This window comes from Plecotus auritus, assembly GCF_963455305.1.
Source record: "Plecotus auritus genome assembly, chromosome: 8".
Lineage (NCBI taxonomy): Eukaryota > Metazoa > Chordata > Mammalia > Chiroptera > Vespertilionidae > Plecotus > Plecotus auritus.
This window is the reverse complement of record NC_137782.1, coordinates 175,286,112-175,308,015: the sequence shown is the minus strand read 5'-3', so window position 1 is coordinate 175,308,015 and position 21,904 is coordinate 175,286,112. Positions and strand designations below refer to the sequence as shown.

Sequence of the window (21,904 nt, the reverse complement as noted above, 5' to 3'; positions counted from 1 at the left end):
TCACCCGACAGCACAGAAATGGTGGCAACTAACCTGCCTCCAGGGGCCACGCCTGCCCCTCGCGGTCCCCGCCCCTGGGGACAGGAGCAGGCAGTGTCCCAGGAACCCACCTTCATCTCATAAACAGCCAGCGCCGAGGGGCCCACGCGCAGCCCTGAACAGCCACGGCCACGACACACCAGCTCACGGGGGGAGGAGACAAACACGACGCAGACAGACAAGCACGTGCCCCCGCCCCTCTGCTCCGTCGGCCTCTGGGTGAAGGGGCGGCGCGGTCGAGGCACCGGGCGTGTCACTGACCTCATGCTCCGCGTGTCCCAGCCTCGGACGGCCGTGTCGTTGGCGGTGGCCACCTGGGTGCAGTTGTGATGCGGGCTCCAGCGTCCCGAGGTGAACCTCAGCTGCCCCTTGCCTTCCAGCGACGCTGAGCTGGCCAGCTGCCGAGGGAAGGAGAGAAGGAAGTGCACCCACAGCACCGAGCGGGGCCATCACCGAGACAATGGGGGGGAGGGCGGGCTCGGTTCCTCCCGAAGGAACGTGTGGCCTCATCTGAGGAAAACGGTAAAACCAAGCGCAGCAAAGACAGAAGCGTATTTCACGACCCGCCGCGGAGCGGGCTGCGGGGTGTGATCAGAGCTCATCGGCTCAACGGGAAGGAGCAACAGGAGGTGAGAGACATCTGGCTGCCCCCAAAGGCAGGCGTGTCTGAGTGCCCCCACCCCCAATCCCAAATCTGTCACACGGAGGCGAATACACCTCAGCAGGAAATGACCTCGTCCCAGACACCGACCTCCCAAAAGTGGGGGGTGGGGCAGGAGGTGGCCTGGGGCGGGGTTCCCTCCTCATCTCACTTCCGCCCGCCTGGGATTTGATGCCCAAACCCATCACACTGGCCACATCACGCTTTTCATCGGGGTTGAGTGCCTGTCCATGCAGTGACTGCTGAAGGCGGGGAGAGCGCATGGCCAGCGTCTCTGCCACCTGCCCCCCCCACCCCCCGCACACAGCCCTGTCACTCCATCACTTGCACACCGGCCTCGCACGGGAGCACGCCGAAAGGGGACCAGGGCAGGCCGCAGTCCAGACAGAGGCCAGGGAGGCTGGCGCTGTCACCGGGCTGTGTGTGTCCTGTGACTCCGGGTCCCAGCCCCTCCTCGATGGTCATCGGGGTCGTGTGCGTCCTGTGACTCCGGGTCCCAGCTCCTCCCTAGTGGTCATCGGGGGCTCATAGCTCGGTGCAGGGCAAACGTTCAGATGGGAGACAGGCCTGCGACGCCCCAAGGAGCGAGGGGCAGTGCAGGGGACTGGACTAGAAACGGGGAGACCCCTCTCCTCTCTAGGGCAATGGCGACACATTCGGACAGGACATTAGGACGACTCCTTCACTCTGTGACCACGGTGGGAGCCACCGTCCGGACCCACTGCCAGCCCAGGAGAGCCTGGCCAAGCTCCCCTCCCCGCTCAGACTCAGCACCCCAGGCAGACTCGGGGCTCCTGCTGAGGGCGGCTGGGCTTCCGGCCACACGACCAGCACAGCTCCTGGCCAGGCACGGCCGGCGTCAGCTGCAGGTGACGGCTCCTGTCCCCCCAACCCCCCGCCCCCTCCCCCACGTGGTACAGTTTCAACTGGGAACTGGGAAATGTCTAACAGCACTAGGAGCCCTTGGCGCCCACTCTCCTCCCTCAAAGAGGCGCTCCTGCAGGTAGTGTGGCTCAGTAGTCAGCTTTGACCTATGAACCAGGAGGTCACCGTTCGATTCCCGGTCAGGGCACGTGCCCAGGGTGGGGCGTGCAGGAGGCAGCCGATCCATGATTCTCTCTCATCATCGATGTTTCTCTCTCTCTCCGTCCTTTCCTCTCTGAAATCAATGAAAATATTTTTTTAAAAGGTGCTCCTGCCTCAGGTCTTCGCACCGAGCAGGCTGCCCGCTGGGTTCCTCTGCGGGAGCTCCAGGCGGACGTGGCCGCGAGGAGGGCACCGAGGCTCGCGGCACCTGCTTCCTTCGGCTCTGCTGCTCGCTGCACCCGGAAAGGAGCTATTTATTTCCACAGCCAGTGAAGGCTGCTGGAGCACAGAGATGAATGAGCACAGACCAAAATGGGGGAGGGCACCCCCTCTGCCTTCACCGGGGCTGGGACCCCACGGACCCACCCTCGGGCCTCCCGCTAATGATTATAAATGGCAGGGAACCTCCAGTCTAATTGCAAAGGGTAATGATGCAGCCAGCCTGCGATTAGACTCACCACGCAGGGCAATATCCTCAAACAATAAAAAAAAAAATGGAGGAGCTGGGTGTGGAGACGCGGATCGATCCAGGGTCTCAGTATTAAATGCCACGGCCCAGGGTCACAAAGTGATCCTGACAGAGTGCTGACGCGGACAGGAGAGGGGCCGAGAGAACTAAATTGGTCTCTGAAGAGAAGAAGTTACAGATCAATCACCCACCGCAGAGCGCTCTGCGGGGATGGGGCCTGGAGGTGTGTGCCGTGTGGCCACAGGCCGCGCAGGGCTGGGGGCCTGAGCCCTAAAGCGTGAGACTGTCACTGGCCTCTGGGGCTCCTCCTGCCGGGGGGCTCCTCTCAGGGGCTGCACCCACACCTTCCAGACCAGCAGTGAGCTCGGCACCCACCACCCCACACCTTCCACCAGGAGACCCTCCCCACCCGTCTCCCAGCCTGCGGGCCCTGGACCTCCTGTCTCCCAGTCTGTGGGTCCCAGGATACCTCCTGAGACACGGCCAGGCCTGGGGGTCCCACAACCACGTGCATGGGAACAGCCCATGTGTCTGATGACCCGGCCCCGAGCTCTGTGCATGACTGAGCAAGAGGTGGTGAGCTGAAGGGTCTGGGCCTCGCCCAGCGTCATTTCCACACTCAGGGAGTTGGGAGGGCTGTCTGCACCATGACGTCACACCTGAGAGGTGACCTAACCCACCCTGAGGGACAGGCCACTGACACAGAGGAGACACGCACGGTGGCATCTCCCGGCCTCGCGCGCACAGAAGGGGGCAGTTGGTCAGTTCTCGGGTTCCATGTCCATCTGTGCTCGGCCTGAGGCCCAGCCCTGAGCTGCTTTCACCTGACAGAGGCGATCGCTCAGTTCTCTGGTCGGTAATCCAATCCGTTCACTAACCATTTCATCGTTAACATCACAACCCTAAAGACAGAGTCGAGAAGCGCATCCAGTCCAGTCAGAGCTCTCTCTAAAAGCCAACACACTGTAAAGAGTCGCATTGAACAACTGGAAGCGGGAAACGCGTTTGTTACCTACCAGGGCCCGGCTGGAGCTCTCCTGCAGGTCCCACAGCAGCAGGTGGTTGTCCGCCAGGGAGACGACGCGCTTCCCGTCGCCCGTGGGCTCCCACACGACGCTGAGGGGGAGGAGCACATGTTAACACAGAGGACACAGGACCGCAGCCCAGCCTCCCGCCTGCACCACAGACAGGCCACGTCCTGGCCCCTGCGGGCGGGCGGATCGGGAACAGGAGCGGCTCAGGGCGGGCGCCCCGGATCTCTGCGCTGGGGGCGGACGTGTGTCCTCCCCATCCACCTGCTGTAAGGACGCAGGGCTCTGGGGGGTTAGGTGAGGGGAGGTGGGGCCCTTGATGGGATGGGTGTCCGAGTAAGGACTGACCCCGAGCAGACAGTCCTGGCCCCACCCCACCACGGCAGATCCTCCGACAGACGCCAGCACCCCATACGCAGCCTGCCACCCAGCCCTCACAGGCCCCGCCCAGGAGAGCAGGCCCGGCAGAGAGAGGCGAGACACCCCTCCACCCCTGGTGACGGCAGTTATGTCCGCCCCGACCCTCGAGGGCGCCAGGAGCACACGCTGGCCCGTCTGTTCCGGGTCACCTAGAGCCAGGTGCACTCACACACACGGGCCCCACCCGCTCCAGGACCTCTGAGGCTGGCCTGGGGAGCTGCAGGCCAGGCCAGGTGCCCATGACAACACGTTTCCCAGTCCCCTCGTTTCTGTGTGCCTGGGAAGAGGCCGACATGCACATTTGCATAAGTACGGACTCCAGGGTGGTAGAGAACCCAAACCGAGCCCCGTGCGCCTCCGGACCCCAAATCCAGCAGCTGCGGGATGCTTCGCGGAAGCAGCGAGCCTCCCAGAACAGTCTTCCTCAGACACCGGCAAGCACACCTTCTCCCGGCGCTCCAGCCAGGAGTGGAAGGGGAGCGTGGGGTGGGGGCGGGGGCGGGGGGAGGCGGGTTTGCTTCAGGAAACTGCTCACTGTTCCTCTCGCTTTCTCCTCATTCAAGCTCTTCCCCCTGCCTCTGTGGGGCCAGGGGAGAGACTTCTCTAAGAGAAGCTTATGTTTCTCGGCAATACTATCAGAGGAAACAAGCAAATAATAAGGAGCTAATATGCAAATGGTTGTCACACCGTAAGGGCTCAGACACTTAACACTGGGGAGAGAGGAATGGGGACCAGCCAGGCTGCAGCCCGGGAGAGGGACAAGCCGCCCACCCCATGGTCCTGGGCGCCTGCAGCTGCCATCAGCCCAGGCAAAGCCAGCCCAGGTCCTGGGTACCTGTGGCCAGCCAGAGGAAGGGCAGGGGTCCCAGGTGTGGGGTGAGGCGGAGGCAGTTAGGAGCGATCAGGCCAGCAGGGGAGCAGTTAGGGGCGATCAGGCAGGCAGGCAGAGGGGTTAGGGGTGATCAGGCCGGCAGGGGAGCAGTTAGGGGCGATCAGGCAGAGGGGTCAGGGGCAATCAGGCAGGCAGACCGGCGAGCAGTTAGGAGCCAGCGGTCCCGGATTGCGAGAGGCAGTCGGACATACCCTGAGGGGTCCCAGATTGGAGATGGTGCAGGCCGGGCTGAAGGACGCTCCCCTCCACCCCTGTGCACGAATTTCGTGCACCGGGCCTCACCAGGTCCCTACTGGGCGTGGGGGACACAGCTGAGCGAGCGATGCCAGGAATGCGGCACCTACAGGGCTAGGGCAGCTCGAGCAGCAAGCCCAACCCCTCCCTGGAGCCCCTGCAAGTCCCAAGTCAGCCGAAACCACGTGTCGAAGCAGACTCTCGGTCTGAATGCTGCCAGCTTCTCCTCGCCTTTCCTCCTCTCCCCCCTCCCCACCCCGCGTTAAACAGGAGGAGGAACACCAAGCAGAGTTTAAAACCCTCACACCCAGAGCCAGCACACCTCCAGGCTTCCCGACGGCACCTCTGCTGCTGTAGCTGGGCCTGTGGGAGGGCGGGGGGAGCTGGTCCCCGGCCCCTTAGCTCCTGGTGCCCCCGCAAGCTCCCTCCCCTGAGCCACCCCCTCTGCACACAGCACCCTCCCCAAGTGGCTGTGGCCTGCACCGTGTCTCACCGCCCTGCCCCCCAGTGCCAGTACCTCCTGGAACACGCACACGCACACACACACACACACACACACACACACACACACACACACACGCAGAGAGGCACTCACATACTGGCACAAAGGCCTGCAGGGAACAAGGTGCTGTTTGAAATGTGAACTCCTAACAGCCTGTCATTCACACAGATGCGCTCTGCCCTCGACCATCCAGGCGATTCCTCCTGGGCCTTCCCCCCTCCCCCACTGCGTCCCCTCGCTCTGCACTCAGTAAGGACCGTGCTCAGGTGCACCTGCTAGAACCACACGGACCTGCCACTCTGCTCCCTTCCCAGCTTCAAGACCCGCCACTGGCCGAACCGATAGGGTCCAGCTCCAAGTGTCCCCTCCTCAGCACTCCCGCTGCAACCCCATCCTCCTGGGGCCCTCGGCACACAGGCCCTCCCACTCCTTCCCACGGCCACAGGCCCTCCCACTCCTTCCCACGGCACGCAGGCCCTCCCACTCCTTCCCACGGCACGCAGGCCCTCCCACTCCTTCCCACGGCACGCAGGCCCTCCCACTCCTTCCCACGGCCGCAGGCCCTCCCACTCCTTCCCACGGCACACAGGCCCTCCCACTCCTTCCCACCGCACACAGGCCCTCCCACTCCTTCCCATGGCCGCAGGCCCTCCCACTCCTCCCGGGGTCCACGGCCACAGGCCCTCCCACTCCTTCCCACGGCCGCAGGCCCTCCCACTCCTTCCCACGGCACGCAGGCCCTCCCACTCCTTCCCACGGCATGCAGGCCCTCCCACTCCTCCCGGGGCCCACAGCCACAGGCCCTAGTGACCTCAGCAGAGGCCACAGCCGGCCTGCGTCCCAGTTACATGTTCACAGCACAGTCCCCCAGGGGGGTCGTGACTCCTTGAGGCCTGGTCCCCTGACCCGTCACCACCTTGGCCTCCAGAGCTGGCAGACACACAGCAGGTGCTTCACGGGCGTCTGCTGGAGTGAGCTTATCTAGTGGCAGCGCTGGCTAAGGCAGAACTGGTGCACGGAGGAGGCGGCGCGCTCTCTCTCTCTCACAGGCACACACACGCACACACACACACACGTGCGCACATGCACGCACACGCACACTCGGGAGTAGTGCTATATTAAGACAACAATTGCTGTTGTAATGGTGGACGCCCATGACCCCGTGCGCCCACAGTCCCTTCTAGAACGCCCAGCTCCTTGAACCTGCCCCGGCTTCATGAGCTGCTTCTGAGGAGCCCGAGACCACGCGGGGCCCGAGGACAGGGAGCCCAAGGACCGGCCCCTGGTGCTGCAGGTGACACGAGGGACACAGGAGGCGGCCCACGGGAGGGCGCAGGGCTCCGACGACACGCCGTGCACCCGGGTCCAGTCCCCAGTTACAGGCCTTCCCCCTGAAGCGACAGCCACTCCAGGAAGGCGGCCGGTCGGAGTGCGCGTGTGGGCCACGGAGCCTTCGCCCAGGGCCGCGCAGAGCCCGGCGGTCACCCCGGCAGGCCCCGGGACTCATGGAATCCCCCGGACGCAGCCCGTCCCTGTGGGCGGCAGGGTTCCGTAAATGTGTCCAACCTGGGGACCTGGCACTAAAGTAAAAAGAAAGCGAGCAACGCGCAGCCTGGCTTCAGAGGAAGGAGAGGCTGGGGTGCCCGCAGCTCGGGGAGGAGCCTGCCCGCCCCGCGGGCTAACCCCCGGCTGCGCGGGGTGGGACCGGAACCTACCAGGCCACGCTGCCGTGCGCCGCCACGCCGTCCAGGTCACACAGCAGCTCCAGGGCGTGCGCCGTGCTCGACGCCTCGTCGGGGGAATCGTGGCTGCCCGGCTCCGACTCCTCCGGCATCCTCCACACCGCAGCGCACGTCAGCACTCTGCTGTCTGTGACTGGGGACAGAGCGGGTGTCAGAGGGCGTGCGCGGCCCATCCGCCGGCCCCCAGGTGCCCATCGCCCGCAGGGCAGGCGGCAAGGGCCGAGCAGCAGGCAGAAGGCCCTGCTCCCGCTTAACCGCCTCTTCCTGGCTTGAAAAGCACGTTCCGTTTCAGAACAAATTTAATTTCCTCAGAATTGATTTTCTCCCGTTCTTCCTCAACAGTTCTCCAAAAAATAGAGCCAACAGGGCCGGGGAGCGGGCAGGTAACCGCCCCACGGCCGCGCGGGTCCAAGGCGGCACCGATGGGCTTTGCTCTCGGTGCATGAGGACCCTGGACAGCTCCGTGTGCAAACAGCGCCTTGGGCACCTCAGACCCACTGGGTGAGCCTGGGACCAGCCTTGCACAGGGAGGCCCACGTGGCGCGCTCTGCTGCGCCCTGGAGGCCACGCCGCGCACTGCACCACCAGCCCGTGGGCCCAGGCTCCTGGGCTAACTGCTGGGAACCACCCGCACTGGGTCCCGCGGCTCCTGATCCTGAAGATGCTCCGGGAACCTGCGCAGGGTCCGAGCACCCGGGAGGCCGCTCTGGGTAAGAGACTAGACGTGGGTAAGGAAGACGGGCCCCCTTGGTTTCCGCGGATGTGCAGGCTCCAGGTCTCGGCCCCGCTAGGCAACGTCAGACAGAAGACATGAGGCTTATGTTATGTGATAAAAGCGCAGTCACAGATTCCTAAATGTAAGTTCTTTCACTCTGCTTTCCATTTAGCTCTGCCTCACACGCTAACACCTCCCCTTCAGAGAAGGCCTGAATGCGTGCTGATAAAAGCACCACAGGCATTAAAGCAGCGCCTGACATCAAGTGAAGAAGAGAGAGCTGTGGGGCGAGGAAGGGCGCTCCCCAGTGTACTTCCTGTGCAGAAATACGAAAGAAACAGAGGGGCTGGCATTGCCTTCGAAACGCCCGCTTCCCACCGGCCACCATGGCCCTTCGACCCACATGCCACCTAATCAGCCAAGACACAGGGCAGCGAACACGCGAGCACTGCCTGCCTTCCAGGAATTGCCAGCACCGCCACGTTCACCGTCATCCGTCAGCCAGGAGGAGCACCCGATGCCAACCAGGGCCTCCTGATCCCAATCTCAGCGCTCATCCCACAGACCTCGCTGGGGCTGAACACGCTGGAACCGAGGCCGAGAGAGAAAGAATCCGAAGTGTCACATGTGCGCCTAACGCTAACACTTCCATCTCAACTACGGAAAGGCACAATGGCTTCTGTCTACAGAAGAAATTAATTGTTGCTGAAACTTTCAATTACACAGTCTTTTTATAGAGCCTGTGAGATTGGCAATGGCGCTCCCGCACGTATGAGAATAAACGAAGAGAGCTGGCAACCGCGAGCTGGAAAGAAGAACTGAATGCCTGGAACGTTCACCGACAGAGCCCGGGCTGTGTTAATCTTCCTCGGCACCGAGAAAGAAATGTCTGACCCGGAAGTGCGGGGACTAACAACGTGAGGACTGAATCGCGGCGCCGCACACAAGGAATGAAGTGCGCGGAACGGCAGAAGGTGCGGGCAGCACACACAGCTCTCACTGGGACGGAGGGCCGCGCGCAGGGTCCCCATCGCAGATCCCTTCCTGGGAGCATTCGGCTCCGGTGCCAGGAAACCGCTCCCTTCCTCTACCTCCTGTTCACCAGGCAAATGTAACAGTTGGGGGTGAGATATTAAACACCTTCCCCTCGGGAAGTAACGCTGCATAGTCCCATGCCCAGTGAGCATTACCCTAGAGCCGTGGTCGGCAAACTGCGGCTCGTGAGCCACATGCAGCTCTTTGGCCCCTTGAGTGTGGCTCTTCCACAAAATACCACGGCCTGGGTGAGTCTATTTTGAAGAAGTGGCGTTAGAAGAACTTTAAGTTTAAAAAATTTGGCTCTCAAAAGAAATTTCAATCGTTGTACTGTTGATATTTGGCTCTGTTGACTAATGAGTTTGCTGACCACTGGTCTAGAGCTGCATATGACACGCCCAGTTAGCCCTACCCTATAAACACGCCCAGTTAGCTCTACCCTAGAGCTGCATTTACCACTCCCAGTTAGCACTGTACCAGAGGTCCTGACTACTTCAATACGGCAGGATGATATTTGTAGAAAATTAGAGACAGTCTACACTATACCACTAGATATCAAATGGAAACTTCAGCAAAATTGCTGAACACAATGGTGCTATGTAAAAATTAATTGGCCATCTACAGATTAGCAAAAAATTTAGAACACAAAATTTGAATAAATACTAACAATCACATTAAAAATCAAATATCCAGTAATATCTGAAGCCAGAGGTGTGAGGCCCGCGCGTGGCCGGTGAAGATGCCGGGAGAAAGCGACCTGCAGAGGAGGGCGGACACGCTCACCGGAAGCTGCGCTCCTCGGCAGCATCCGCCAGCCGCCCTCGAGCCCCAGCCTCTTCTGTAGAGTCAATCCAGCGACCTGCTTCCGAAATTCTTCCATTTCCGGAGGACGTGACCGCCGGCCTGTCTGTGTTGACACAGGAGGGGACGAGGGCGCAGGCCTCAGGGAGGCGGTCACGGGCTCTCCACGGTGCCGCTGCCGGAGCGGGCGATGCCGGAGGACCGCACGTCCACGAGACGAGCTTGCTCCCTGCCTCGCAGCATACGCCCAGGCTGCCTCCAGACTGAGAGACCAGGACAGGAAGTAAAGCAGACAAGGCTTTTCTAGAACACATGGCGGAAGGTCCCCCAGCCTTGGGATCAGCACAGACGTCTCCGATAGGAAGGAAAGCACCAATCACCGCGGAGACTGGCCACGTGGGTCACGTTAAATGCAGCACTTCGATTCACCAGGACACTGGCCCTCATCGAACTACAATCTGCTTCTCTCGGAAACAGTGTTAAAAAATGAAGCAAAACTGGGAGAACGTGTGCATGATACTTATGCCTGACAAGGGGCTCGCATCCAGAGCATACGTATTTTTAAAACCTCTTACAATTTAAGACGAATGACCCAGTTTTTAAAAATGGGCGGAAGACTGCCCAGCCGTCGGGGCTCAGGGGTTGAGCATCGACCTAGGAACCAGGAGGTCACGGTTGGATTCCCGGTCAGGACACAGGCCTGGGTTGTGGGCTCCATCCCCAGTAGGGGGCGTGCAGGAGGCAGCCGATCCATGATGCTCTCTCATCATTGTTTCTCTCTCTCCCTCTCCCTTCCTCTCTGAAGTCAGTAACTGGATTCTAATGGGCAGGAGGCTGAATCTGACCCTCCACAAAGGAAAACACAGGGATGGCCAACGCGCGGAAAAGACGCTCAACAGCCACAGTGACTGGAGAAACGCGAAGTAACACAACGAGCCACACTCCCCTGCTGGGGGCTGGGTTTCCTTGAAAAAGACCAACAACGCCGAGTTCTGGAGCAACCCAGAGCAGCGGCCCTCGTGGCTCCGGGTGAGAGTACCCCGCACAGGCGCAGCGGCACACACTCGGGCAGCCGGGCACCCACTGACCAGACGCCCCTGGCTCTCAGGAGAGGCTGCACGAAGCCCCGAGCAGGAGTGGCCTGGTGATGGTAAGCAGCCGCCAGAGTCAGGGGTGGCAGTGGTCAGAGTGACCAACCAGCCAGGTGCCAGCCAGGGAGGCCAACTGGCCGAAGGCTGTGGAGCCAGGACCCCGGGTGCAGGCAGAGGGCCCCGCACGGAGCGCTACTGCCTAACATGCGTGACACAGACCAACGCCAAGGGAAACCAGAGGAGGGAGCAGGAGGCTGAGGGAAGCCACCCTTGGAGGTGGGTGCTTCCTGTCGAAGCCAGCCAGTGGCGGCACGGCAGACACGGCCCGGCTAGGAGGCCCTGCGCGGGCGGCCGAGGCTTGGTCCTGCTGCACTGGGGTCGGAGACTCTCCCTGCCCCGCCTCCATCCTTCCGCCCATTACAGGCCCCACCCGCCAGCAAGCCGGCCGCACCCCTGGCTCAGCACGGCTCCCAGAGGGTGTGAGGAGCCGCCGGGGAAGGCTCACCTGGCAAGTGTGCACCTACTCTGTTCCTGGCCCTCACGTTTTATTTACATTCCCCCTCCACCCCAAAATCTCTTTTACTTTCAACAAATCACCTCAGTCTCAAAACTTAGAAACCAGGGCACTTGGAGAGCCGCACTCATGTCCACTGCTCCGCCTGCCTGGCTGTGCCCTTGACGGCGGCCACGGCCCGTCCCACCGGAGGCGGACACCTTGCTCCTGCTCTTGGCTCTGCCTTGGGCCGTGGTACTGCTTTGCCAGCGGGGTGGTAGCAGCTGTGGAACAGGCAGAGGCTTGAATCGCCCTTGCCCAGCGAGTAGACTTGTGCCGTTGCCATGGGAGCAGGGATGGAGAGCCACGGTTCCTGGGAGGATGGACCCAGCTGGCGACTGGAACTGAGCCAGACACGCCCACCGCCGACCAGCCAATCCCCAGCCAGCAGGAGACAGCGAGGACCGAAGAGACATGCTATGAGCTCCGAGCTCTGTGGTGTTAGTTAGGAGCGGTACGCTGACTTAGAGCGTCATGTGGACACTAACTAAGGTCATACGTGTGTGCTACTAACTACCATGTGGCCACTGACTAAAGCCATACGTGTGTGCTACTAACTACCATGTGGCCACTGACTAAAGTCATACGTGTGTGCTACTAACTACCATGTGGCCACTAACTAAAGTCATACGTGTGTGCTACTAACTACCATGTGGCCACTAACTAAAGCCATACGTGTGTGCTACTAACTACCATGTGGCCACTGACTAAAGCCATACGTGTGTGCTACTAACTACCATGTGGCCACTGACTAAAGCCATACGTGTGTGCTACTAACTACCATGTGGCCACTAACTAAAGCCATACGTGTGTGCTACTAACTACCATGTGGCCACTGACTAAAGTCATACGTGTGTGCTACTAACTACCATGTGGCCACTAACTAAAGCCATACGTGTGTGCTACTAACTATCATGTGGCCACTAACTAAAGTCTTGCGTGTGCCACTATCATGAGTCACTACGTATAATCACGTGAGTGTGCTGTCATGTAGCCACTACCTATAACCACGTGTGCTACTATCGTATAGTCATTACCTACAATCACACATGTGTGCTACTGTCATGTAGTCACGAACTGTAATCAGATGTGTGTGCTACCATCATGTAGTCACTAACTGTAATCACACGTGTGTGCTATCATGTAGTTACTACCTATAATCAAACGTGTGTGCTATCATCATGCAGTCACTACCTGTAACCACACATGGGTGCTACCATCATGCAGTCACTAACTGTAACCACACGTGTGTGCTACCATCATGTAGTCACTAACTGTAACCACACGTGTGTGCTACCATCATGCAGTCACTAACTGTAACCACACATGGGTGCTACCATCATGTAGTCACTAACTGTAACCACACGTGGGTGCTACCATCATGTAGTCACTAACTGTAACCACACGTGGGTGCTACCATCATGTAGTCACTAACTGTAACCACACGTGTGTGCTACCATCATGTAGTCACTAACTGTAATCACACGTGTGTGCTACCATCATGTAGTCACTAACTGTAACCACACATGTGTGCTACCATCATGCAGTCACTAACTGTAATCACACATGGGTGCTACCATCATGTAGTCACTAACTGTAATCACACATGGGTGCTACCATCATGTAGTCACTACCTATAACCACACACGTGTGCTACCATCATGTAGTCACTAACTGTAATCACACGTGTGTGCTACCATCATGTAGTCACTAACTGTAATCACACGTGTGTGCTACCATCATGTAGTCACTACCTATAACCACACATGGGTGCTACCATCATGTAGTCACTACCTATAACCACACATGGGTGCTACCATCATGTAGTCACTAACTGTAATCACACGCGGGGGCTAGCCTCCATGTGGTTATGACAGCACACGGATGAGTCAGCCACTCCCCACAAGGCTGTAAACCATACCCACGTGGTTACACAGCACAAGGCCGAGAGGGGCAGATGCCTCAGGGCCCCCAGGGCACCACGGGAGAGCGGCTTCCCCAGGACAGACAGGAGGGGACGGGTCGGGAACGTCAGAGTTAAGGGGTCTGAACAGCAATAGGAAACCAGGACTGCCAACATTCCCGAGGAAGAGGTAGCCAGTCCCACTCCCTGACAGACAGCCAGTCTCCGTCCTCATCGCACGCTTTTCTCGGATGAGACATTTGCGCCCGACTGTGAAGCCACGCCCCTCAGCCCATCGGTGGGGCAGGACTGTCCGGGAACAGGTGAAAGGAGAGCGGGACCCTCACTGTGTGCGCTTCCCGCCACGCTGCTGGGCATCGCACCCTCCTGCGCAGACGTAGACCTGCCTTGCCGACCATTTTCCAGGGTTTGTCTCATTCCCGCGACACCGCTGAGGAGCGTTTCTAACAAGAAGATCGGGCCACGCACGACCCAAGGCCTCCCAGAGGCCGGGCCAGGGCCCTGAGCAGGAGGAGAGAGTGGCCAGTGGTTCAATTTGGGGTGCGACAACGGCCATTGGAGCCCTAAGAACGGAGGTATGAGGCCTCCAAGGACCAGGCCAGGCAGGGTCTTGAGACTCGATGCAGGTGGAGGTCTGCTCTGCATACGGCGTGGAGACTGGCCATTTCGAAGGAGGACACAGTGCCCGCAGAGAATCAGAATCCAATCAACACAGGAAGAGATGACGAAGGGCAGGCGCTGGGCTTTACAACGGACGACCTGGCATCACACGTCAAGTGGCTGCGTCGGGCAAGAGGCTACAGCAGGGACGCGTCAGGGCCACACGACATTTATCGTCAGAGCGCGCTGAGCACAGGACAGAAATGGCAGTGCCCGGGAACCACACGGCAGACCTGAGCAGACGCCTCGTTCCTCATTCCAGAGCCCAATGCACGCACCTGCTGTGTGGTCCCTGGGACATGTCCCGTCCCCTGCTTGCTCGGCAGGGCCATCAGCGGGGAAAAAGACGCGTGGACGCTGTGGGTGCAGGGCCGCCCAGGGGACCTGCAGGACAGTGAGTGACGACGCCCGGGGCCAGCACGTAAGGAGCTCCCGGGCCCGACAGGACTGCACCAGGACGAGGGGCCACAGGATTCCCATGAGCAGGGGGGATCGGGACCGCACAGCAACGGAACATGGGCTGTTAGCAAGAGGTGAGCTCGCATCCCACAAGGAAAACCACACTAGATTCTTTTGCAAAATGTGGTGAACCGAACCAGTTTTTTAAGTATGTATTTTTATTGACTTCGGGGAGGAAGGGGGAGGAGAAGAGAGAGAGAAACATCCATGATGAGAGAGAATCACTGATCGGCTGCCTCCCGCATGCGCCCTACTGGGGATCCAGCCCGCAACCCGGGCATGTGCCCTGACTGGGAATCGAACCACAACCTCCTGGTTCATAAGTCGACGCTCGACCCCTGAGCCACACTGGCCGGGCAAACCAAAACATTTTTTCTAAAAATTGGAAATGAAAGGAGAAAGTTCAAGGAAATGTCTAGCGTAGGGAAGTTGAACTGGATTTTCTAAAAGGTGTCAGCATTTCCTTCCCAGAACCGAACCTGAACCTTGGTGGCAGAAGGTGAGTCCAGTCCCTTCCAGGGAGCCCCACGAGGAGCAGGCGCCCCGAGGAGGACAGTGACAGGGGCTCTGCCCCCCCATGTGCGAGCTGCAGAGCGGCTGAAGGACAAGGGCGCGGCAGGTCCAGGGAATACGGCAGGCGCTGCCACGGCTCCAAACCTCAGAGCACAGGAGGCTGAGGGGGGCAGTGCTGGATCAGCAGGCTGCACGCACACCCACCCAGACATGCAAATCGGGCTCCAGTCCCCGGATCCCGTGTCCACGGTCTCAGCGGAGCCTCCCCACACCCACAGCAATCAAAGGGACGAGGGTGCTCTCAAGGAGGAAAAGGTTCTCTTTAACAAACCCGCTGAATAACCAGAGGGGCTTCTCCTTCCATGTCTCCTTCAAAGCTCTCTGGGGCCGGGTCCCCAATTCCCGCTGAAATGACCGGAGCCAGAGGGCAGGCCCTGCTCCCTGCGCCCCAGCCCCAGCTGAACCACAACGTCACCCCTCACGCCACCCCCGAGGCCACTGAGGCCCAGTGGCAGGGCTGGCTCGCACGGGGTCGGAGGAAATGAACTCTCCTGCCTACAGAACAGCCTCGGCTTACAGAGAGAGGCGCCGACTCCGCCGTGAGCCTTTACGGCCGACTGGAAGCCACTGTCTATTCTCACACAGCACGTGAGCTACGGGCACTTCGTGAGACCAGGAGATAAGGGGCGCAGGGCGGAGGCCTCGGGGCTGAGGCGCGCAGTGGGGATTACCCCGCGAGGTTTACAGGCCTGCAAAGGGGATTAGCGCCTCGGTGAGCCTGCACAGCACTCCAATCCCAGCCAAAGGGTTAGCAGTGCCGACAGGGGCAGGGGCAGGACAGGGGCAGGGGCAGGGGCAGGGGCAGGACAGGGGCAGGGCAGGGGCAGGGGCAGGGGCAGGGCAGGGGCAGGGGCAGGGATGAGGCAGGTTAGGCAGGGGGCGGGGCGGCTGCAGGCCTGAGGCAGGGCGGCTAGATCCAGGATCTGAGGCTATTTTTAGAGACCTCCGCAGTCTGAGTCTGCTGCAAGCTCAGCGGGAAGACAGGCAGAATCAGCTCAGAAGCCGCCCCCAGTCCAGGCCGAGCGTGGCAGGCCCACGGGAAGCAGAGCGCTGGGCCTGTGCCAGGGATTAAGTGGAGTTAGTGTCTGATGGGAAGTCCGAGTTCAAATACCAGAATGCTTTCAAAGATGAACTGCTTGAAAATTCAAATTTTATATCAACATGGCAAAATAAATAAATAAATAAGTAACCAGCACACACCAGTCAGTGCAGCGGCCTGTGAAGGGGGGAACCCTGGCCAAATCAACTCAGTTCCCAGAACTGCAGGGCAGCCCCCCAACACTGTGGTCCTGGGCTCCGTGCGGGACTGGCATGCATAGGCACTGCTTGGCCCACTGACCCCGCCCCCACTCACCCGCCTCCCCCACGGCCCTGGTGGGTGGTGGGTGGCCGGGCGCGCTGCCCTGCTGCTCGCAGCGCTGGACCTGCTAAGGGCTGCTCTGGACGCAGGGGTCCGTCAGGTCTACCTTTTGTCTGGAGCCAACACCAAACCCCACCGGCTCCCACTGCCTACGCACTTCTTCGCTGCCTGCACCTTGCCCGTGGCTACACGTACCCCAGATTGCGGTCCCTGTCTATCGGTTGTCTGGCTCATTGTCTCGCTCATTCCCTCGTGTTTCACCTTGAAACCCGGCTGCCGGTGCTCCCACAGCAGAGCTACAGACGGCCGTGGGCCGAGGGCGCAGCACCGGCGCCTGGCGGGTGTGCGCCTTGATGGGCCGGGGGCAGAGCCAGCTGGCTGCGTGGCGCCGTTGCCTAGGGAACGGGCACTGAAGTGTGTGCTGGAGCCCACACGAGGCACTCTGCCGCCCGCCAGGCCACGGAGTGCGCAGGGAAGCCCAGCTGGTGCCCATTAATGCTCTCGGTGTGGGGGGACAAGGAGCCACTTCCAGGGGCCTCCCTCTTCCCACTGACAGACAGGCTCGTCCCGTCGCCTCCCTAATGAGCTCAGCATCCCTCACCCACCCAAACAGAACCAGCCCTGCCGAGAGGCATCTCAAGGATGCGCGCTTATTAAGCAGTGCCGGCGGCGGTGTGAGTGCGTGCGGCAGCCGGGCCTGTGAATAATCCCTTTCACTTCCTGTGACTCTTCTCTGCCCTCTCCTTATTTCTCTTCCAATGGCTCAAATGCGGGAAGTGGAGTAAGGGTCAAGGTGGATTCTGAATAAGCAAAAGGAAAAGACTCATCGTAAATACACCTATTTGCTCATCAACGCTTTTTATTATCTTTTTATCGTTTTTAATATGTTTTTGTTGATTTCGGAGAGGAAGGGAAAGGGAGAGAGAGAGAGAAACATTGATGAGATAGAATCATTGATCAGCTGCCTTCAGCACACCCCCCTCTGGGGATGGAGCCCGCAACCTGGGCCTGTGCCCCGACCAGGAACCAAACCGTGACCTCCTGGTTCAGAGGTCGAGGCCCAACCACTGAGCCACGCGGCCGGCTCATCAACCCTTTATAAATGCAGGGGCAACTAGTGTGAAACTCTGGCCCCCCACGACACAAAGGCAAAGCGAGAAAGTGAGCTGGGGGCTCCCTAACATTTTACGTATTTACAGCCCTTTTTTAAATATTTTTATTAAGGTATTATATGTGTACATACCTTACCTACTTATAGCCCTTTCACCTGGCGCTCCGGCGCTCAGCCTCAGCGACGGTGGCTGAGGGGCGGGGTCATGCTGTGCACTTCTCCCTGGACGGCCTGCTGATGCTGGGGGCGGAGGGGGACGTGGTGGGGAGCTCCCTCTGAGGTGCACAGGCCCCACAGCCACTCCTCCCGCTGCACTGACCCCAGCCAACAAGCAGGCATGTGAGCAGCCTGGCGTGTGGGGCTGAAACGGGAAACAGCCTCCGGAGCTGGGCAGACCTGAGTGGGCGTCCCAGCTCCACGCAGTCGCTCTGGGACCCGGGGGTGCTTTCTCATCAACAGAAGGGGAGTGACGCTACGTGGGCTGGGACAGGAGGTGTGACCAGGCACGGGAATGAGGGGCCCAGGCTCCTTCCCGCGGCGCCGCTGTCCCCGGTGGGGCTGGATGAGCCGCAACAGCCTGGGCCACCTCCCTCCGAGACCCCTTCCTCATGCTGTCTGCGGGGTCTGCCACCCATCCGCATGCCTCCGCCTGCGCCCTCTACACCCCTGTGCGGGGGCGGGGGGGGTCAGGGTCATGTTCTCCCACGAGCACGGCTCACAGGAATCGGGTCTCCTTCCTCTCGGCGCCTGTGGGGCCGGGGGAGCCTCAGAACTCGTTAGCCAGCGTGAGGGAAGGGTGACGTGTCCCTCCGGGCAGGAGCTCTGACCCCACGGTGCAGGCGACACCCCGGTGGCTCCCCTGGGCCTGGGCAGCTGGACGTAGGAGCAGAGGTGGCGGGAGTGAGGGAACGGCCAGGGGGCTGAGGGCGGGAAGGCGGTGACGCAGCGCTGGAGGGCGTGAGACCCCGCAGTCTGCCACTGGGAGGCCAGACCGCCAGGCCCACGGAACACCCAGAGACCCCGAGCCCTCCCCGAGGTTCTCCTGAAAGGAAGGCTCCGACCAGAACATGTGCACGGACAGACTCCAACACAGCTTTGTTTCTAGAGCGAAAGACTGGCACCAAACGTCCACTGAAGGGACGCGGGGGAACGTCAAGCCGGCACTAAACTGACCTTTAAAAGCAGGGACCTCGACTGCCCGTCAGCTCCACCAGCTGGCGGTCCTCCCGGGCCGGAGTCACAGCCCCCACACCTCCCACTTCACGTCCTCCCCGGGAGGGCCCGAGACCCCACCCAGAGAGGGGGCAGCGGGGGGGCTCTCGTCACACTCTGGGGTCAAGGGCACACAGGGCCAAGGGCGGGTCAAAGCCCCAACAAAAGACAGCAGCTGAGGTGGGCGTTAGAGCGTGCTGGGCGGTAGAGCGTGGTGGAGCGTGGTGGGCGGTACAGCGTGGTGGGCGATAGAGCATGGTAGAGTGTGGTGGGTGGTAGAGCCTGGTAGAATGTGGTGGGCGGTAGAGCGTGGTGGGCGATAGAGCATGGTAGAGTGTGGTGGGTGGTAGAGCGTGGTGGGCGATAGAGCATGGTAGAGTGTGGTGGGTGGTAGAGCGTGGTGGGCGATAGAGCATGGTAGAGTGTGGTGGGTGGTAGAGCATGGTAGAATGTGGTGGGCGGTACAGCGTGGTGGGCGATAGAGCATGGTAGAGTGTGGTGGGTGGTAGAGCCTGGTAGAATGTGGTGGGCGGTACAGCGTGGTGGGCGATAGAGCATGGTAGAGTGTGGTGGGTGGTAGAGCCTGGTAGAATGTGGTGGGCGGTAGAGCGTGGTGGGTGGTAGAGCGTGGTGGGTGGAAGAGCGTGGTGGAGGTAGAGCGTGGTAGAGCGTGGTGGGGTAGAGCGTGGTGGAGCGTGGTGGAGGTAGAGTGTGGTAGAGCGTGGTGGGCGGTAGAGCGTGGTGGGTGGTAGAGCGTGGTGGGCGGTAGAGTGTGGTAGAGCGTGGTGGGCGGTAGAGCGTGGTAGAGCGTGGTGGAGGTAGAGCGTGGTACAGCGTGGTGGGCGGTAGAGCGTGGTGGGTGGTAGAGCGTGGTGGGCGGTAGAGCGTGATACAGCGTGGTGGGCGGTAGAGCGTGGTGGGTGGTAGAGCGTGGTACAGCGTGGTGGGTGGTAGAGCGTGGTGGAGGTAGAGCGTGGTGGGTGGTACAGCGTGGTGGAGGTAGAGCGTGGTGGGTGGTACAGCGTGGTGGAGGTAGAGCGTGGTGGGTGGTACAGCGTGGTGGGCGGTAGAGCGTGGTGGGTGGTACAGCGTGGTGGAGGTAGAGCGTGGTAGAGCGTGGTGGGCGGTAGAGCGTGGTACAGCGTGGTGGAGGTACAGCGTGGTAGAGCGTGGTGGGCGGTAGAGCGTGGTACAGCGTGGTGGAGGTAGAGCGTGGTACAGCGTGGTGGAGGTAGAGCGTGGTACAGCGTGGTGGGCGGTAGAGCGCGGTGGGTGGTACAGCGTGGTGGGCGGTAGAGCGTGGTACAGCGTGGTGGAGGTAGAGCGTGGTACAGCGTGGTGGAGGTAGAGCGTGGTACAGCGTGGTGGGCGGTAGAGCGCGGTGGGCGGTACAGCGTGGTGGAGGTAGAGCGTGGTACAGCGTGGTGGAGGTAGAGCGTGGTACAGCGTGGTGGAGGTAGAGCGTGGTACAGCGTGGTGGGCAGTACAGCGTGGTGGAGGTAGAGCGTGGGACAGCGTGGTGGAGGTAGAGCGTGGTACAGCGTGGTGGGCAGTACAGCGTGGTGGAGGTAGAGCGTGGTACAGCGTGGTGGAGGTAGAGCGTGGTACAGCGTGGTGGGCAGTACAGCGTGGTGGAGGTAGAGCGTGGGACAGCGTGGTGGAGCGTGGGACAGCGTGGTGGGCGGTAGAGCGCGGTGGGAGGTAGAGCGTGGTGGGAGGTAGAGCGTGGGACAGCGTGGTAGAGCGTGGGACAGCGTGGTGGGCGGTAGAGCGCGGTGGGTGGTACAGTGCGGTGGGTGGTAGAGCGTGGTGGGCGGTACAGAGTGGTGGGCGGTAGAGCGCGGTGGGCGGTACAGCGTGGTGGGCGGTACAGCGTGGTGGGCGGTAGAGCGCGGTGGGTGGTACAGTGCGGTGGGTGGTAGAGCGTGGTGGGCGGTACAGAGTGGTGGGCGGTAGAGCGCGGTGGGCGGTACAGCGTGGTGGGCGGTACAGCGTGGTGGGCGGTAGAGTGTGGTACAGCGTGGTGGGCGGTACAGCGTGGTGGGCGGTAGAGCGTGGTGGGCGGTACAGCGCGGTGGGCGGTAGAGCGCGGTGGGCGGTACAGCGTGGTGGGCGGTAGAGCGCGGTGGGCGGTAGAGCGCGTGCACTCCACCCGGTGGCCGGAAGTGGCAAGCAGCCCGGGCCTCTGCCTGAGTCAAGCCTCGGGTGAATCAACAGGCAGCCTCTGGGACTGAGCCCGGTCTCGGTGAGCTGGGTGCCTGGTTACCCACCTCACGTGCAGACAGGGAACCCAATGCTGACAGAGAAGAAGGATGCACAGCAGCGAGGGCGGACGGAGCCAGACCGGGCTCCTCACCAAGTTGGGGACGGGCCTCCTCGCTGGGTGCTGCAGTGCAGGGGGATGGGGGGAGCTGCTGAGGGAAGAAACCTTGAGCTGCTCCCACTGAACTAGGCTCCCTGCAGGCAGGGGTCTCGCTCAGTCCTGGGCTCCAGCCTCCAGACCACCAGGCATGTGGCTTGTGCCCTGTGGAAACTGCCAGCAGTGGAGGGACACGGGACGCATGCTCTGGGCCTGCCATCAGCCAGACTCTCCTTTCCTAAGCCTGGAGCGCGGGGAGGGGCGGCGGCCTCTCCTCGGGACTCTGCTCACCCGTGCCCTTCCCCAGGCTCTGGCACCTCTGCGCCGTCACGGCCTCGCCTCGCCTCGCCTCCCCTTCCTTCCCTCCAGGAATCACACTGTGGCCGCCCTAGACGGGCGTCTGCGTGGTTATGGACAGCGGGGGAACCGAAGTGGTCCCCCTGCCACCCTCCTGCCCATTTGATGCCTCCCCAGCCTGTCTCAGGTTTGACGGGATGAGAGAACCGGGGGGGGGGGGGGGGGGCGGCAAGGCAGGCAGGGGAGGCGGCCGTGACCCTGAGGCACTGCTTCCTCTCTGTCCTCCAGGTCCCTCTGGAGCACGAGGTGCTGTTTCCCCTGCTCCCTTCTAACCGGCTGCTGGTCCCTCCCGCACAGACCCCACCTCAGCGCCAGGCAAGCACATGCAAGCTCTGAATCGGACAGGCATTTGGGAGCCATTGACCAGTTTCAGAAATTTTGATTAAAATTATCTAAGTCCGGCCCCAGCCAGTTTGGCTCAGTGGATAGAGCGTTGGCCTGCGGACTGAAGGGTTCAGGGTTCTATTTAGGTCAGGGCCCATGCCTGGGTTATGGGTTCCATCCCCATAGGGGGCGTGCAGGAGACAGCCAATCCATGATTCTCTCTCATCACTGATGTTTCCATCTCTCTCTCCCTTCCTCTCCGAAATCAATAAAAATATATTTAAAAGTAAATAA

General features: G+C 61.0%; 1 protein-coding gene across 3 annotated transcripts in view; it reads right to left on the bottom strand.

The window, feature by feature from the left end:
- The window catches only part of EIPR1 (EARP complex and GARP complex interacting protein 1), a 63,877-nt gene that overhangs the window by 6,076 nt on the left and 35,897 nt on the right, over positions 1-21,904 (bottom strand). For all 3 annotated transcript variants that reach the window (XM_080685124.1, XM_080685125.1, XM_080685126.1), the window contains 3 exons: positions 7,050-7,209; positions 3,272-3,371; positions 301-437 (listed from right to left, as the gene is read on the bottom strand). In XM_080685124.1, coding sequence (XP_080541250.1) covers positions 301-437; positions 3,272-3,371; positions 7,050-7,209 — 397 coding nt within the window. The remainder of the gene's footprint in view (positions 1-300; positions 438-3,271; positions 3,372-7,049; positions 7,210-21,904) is intronic.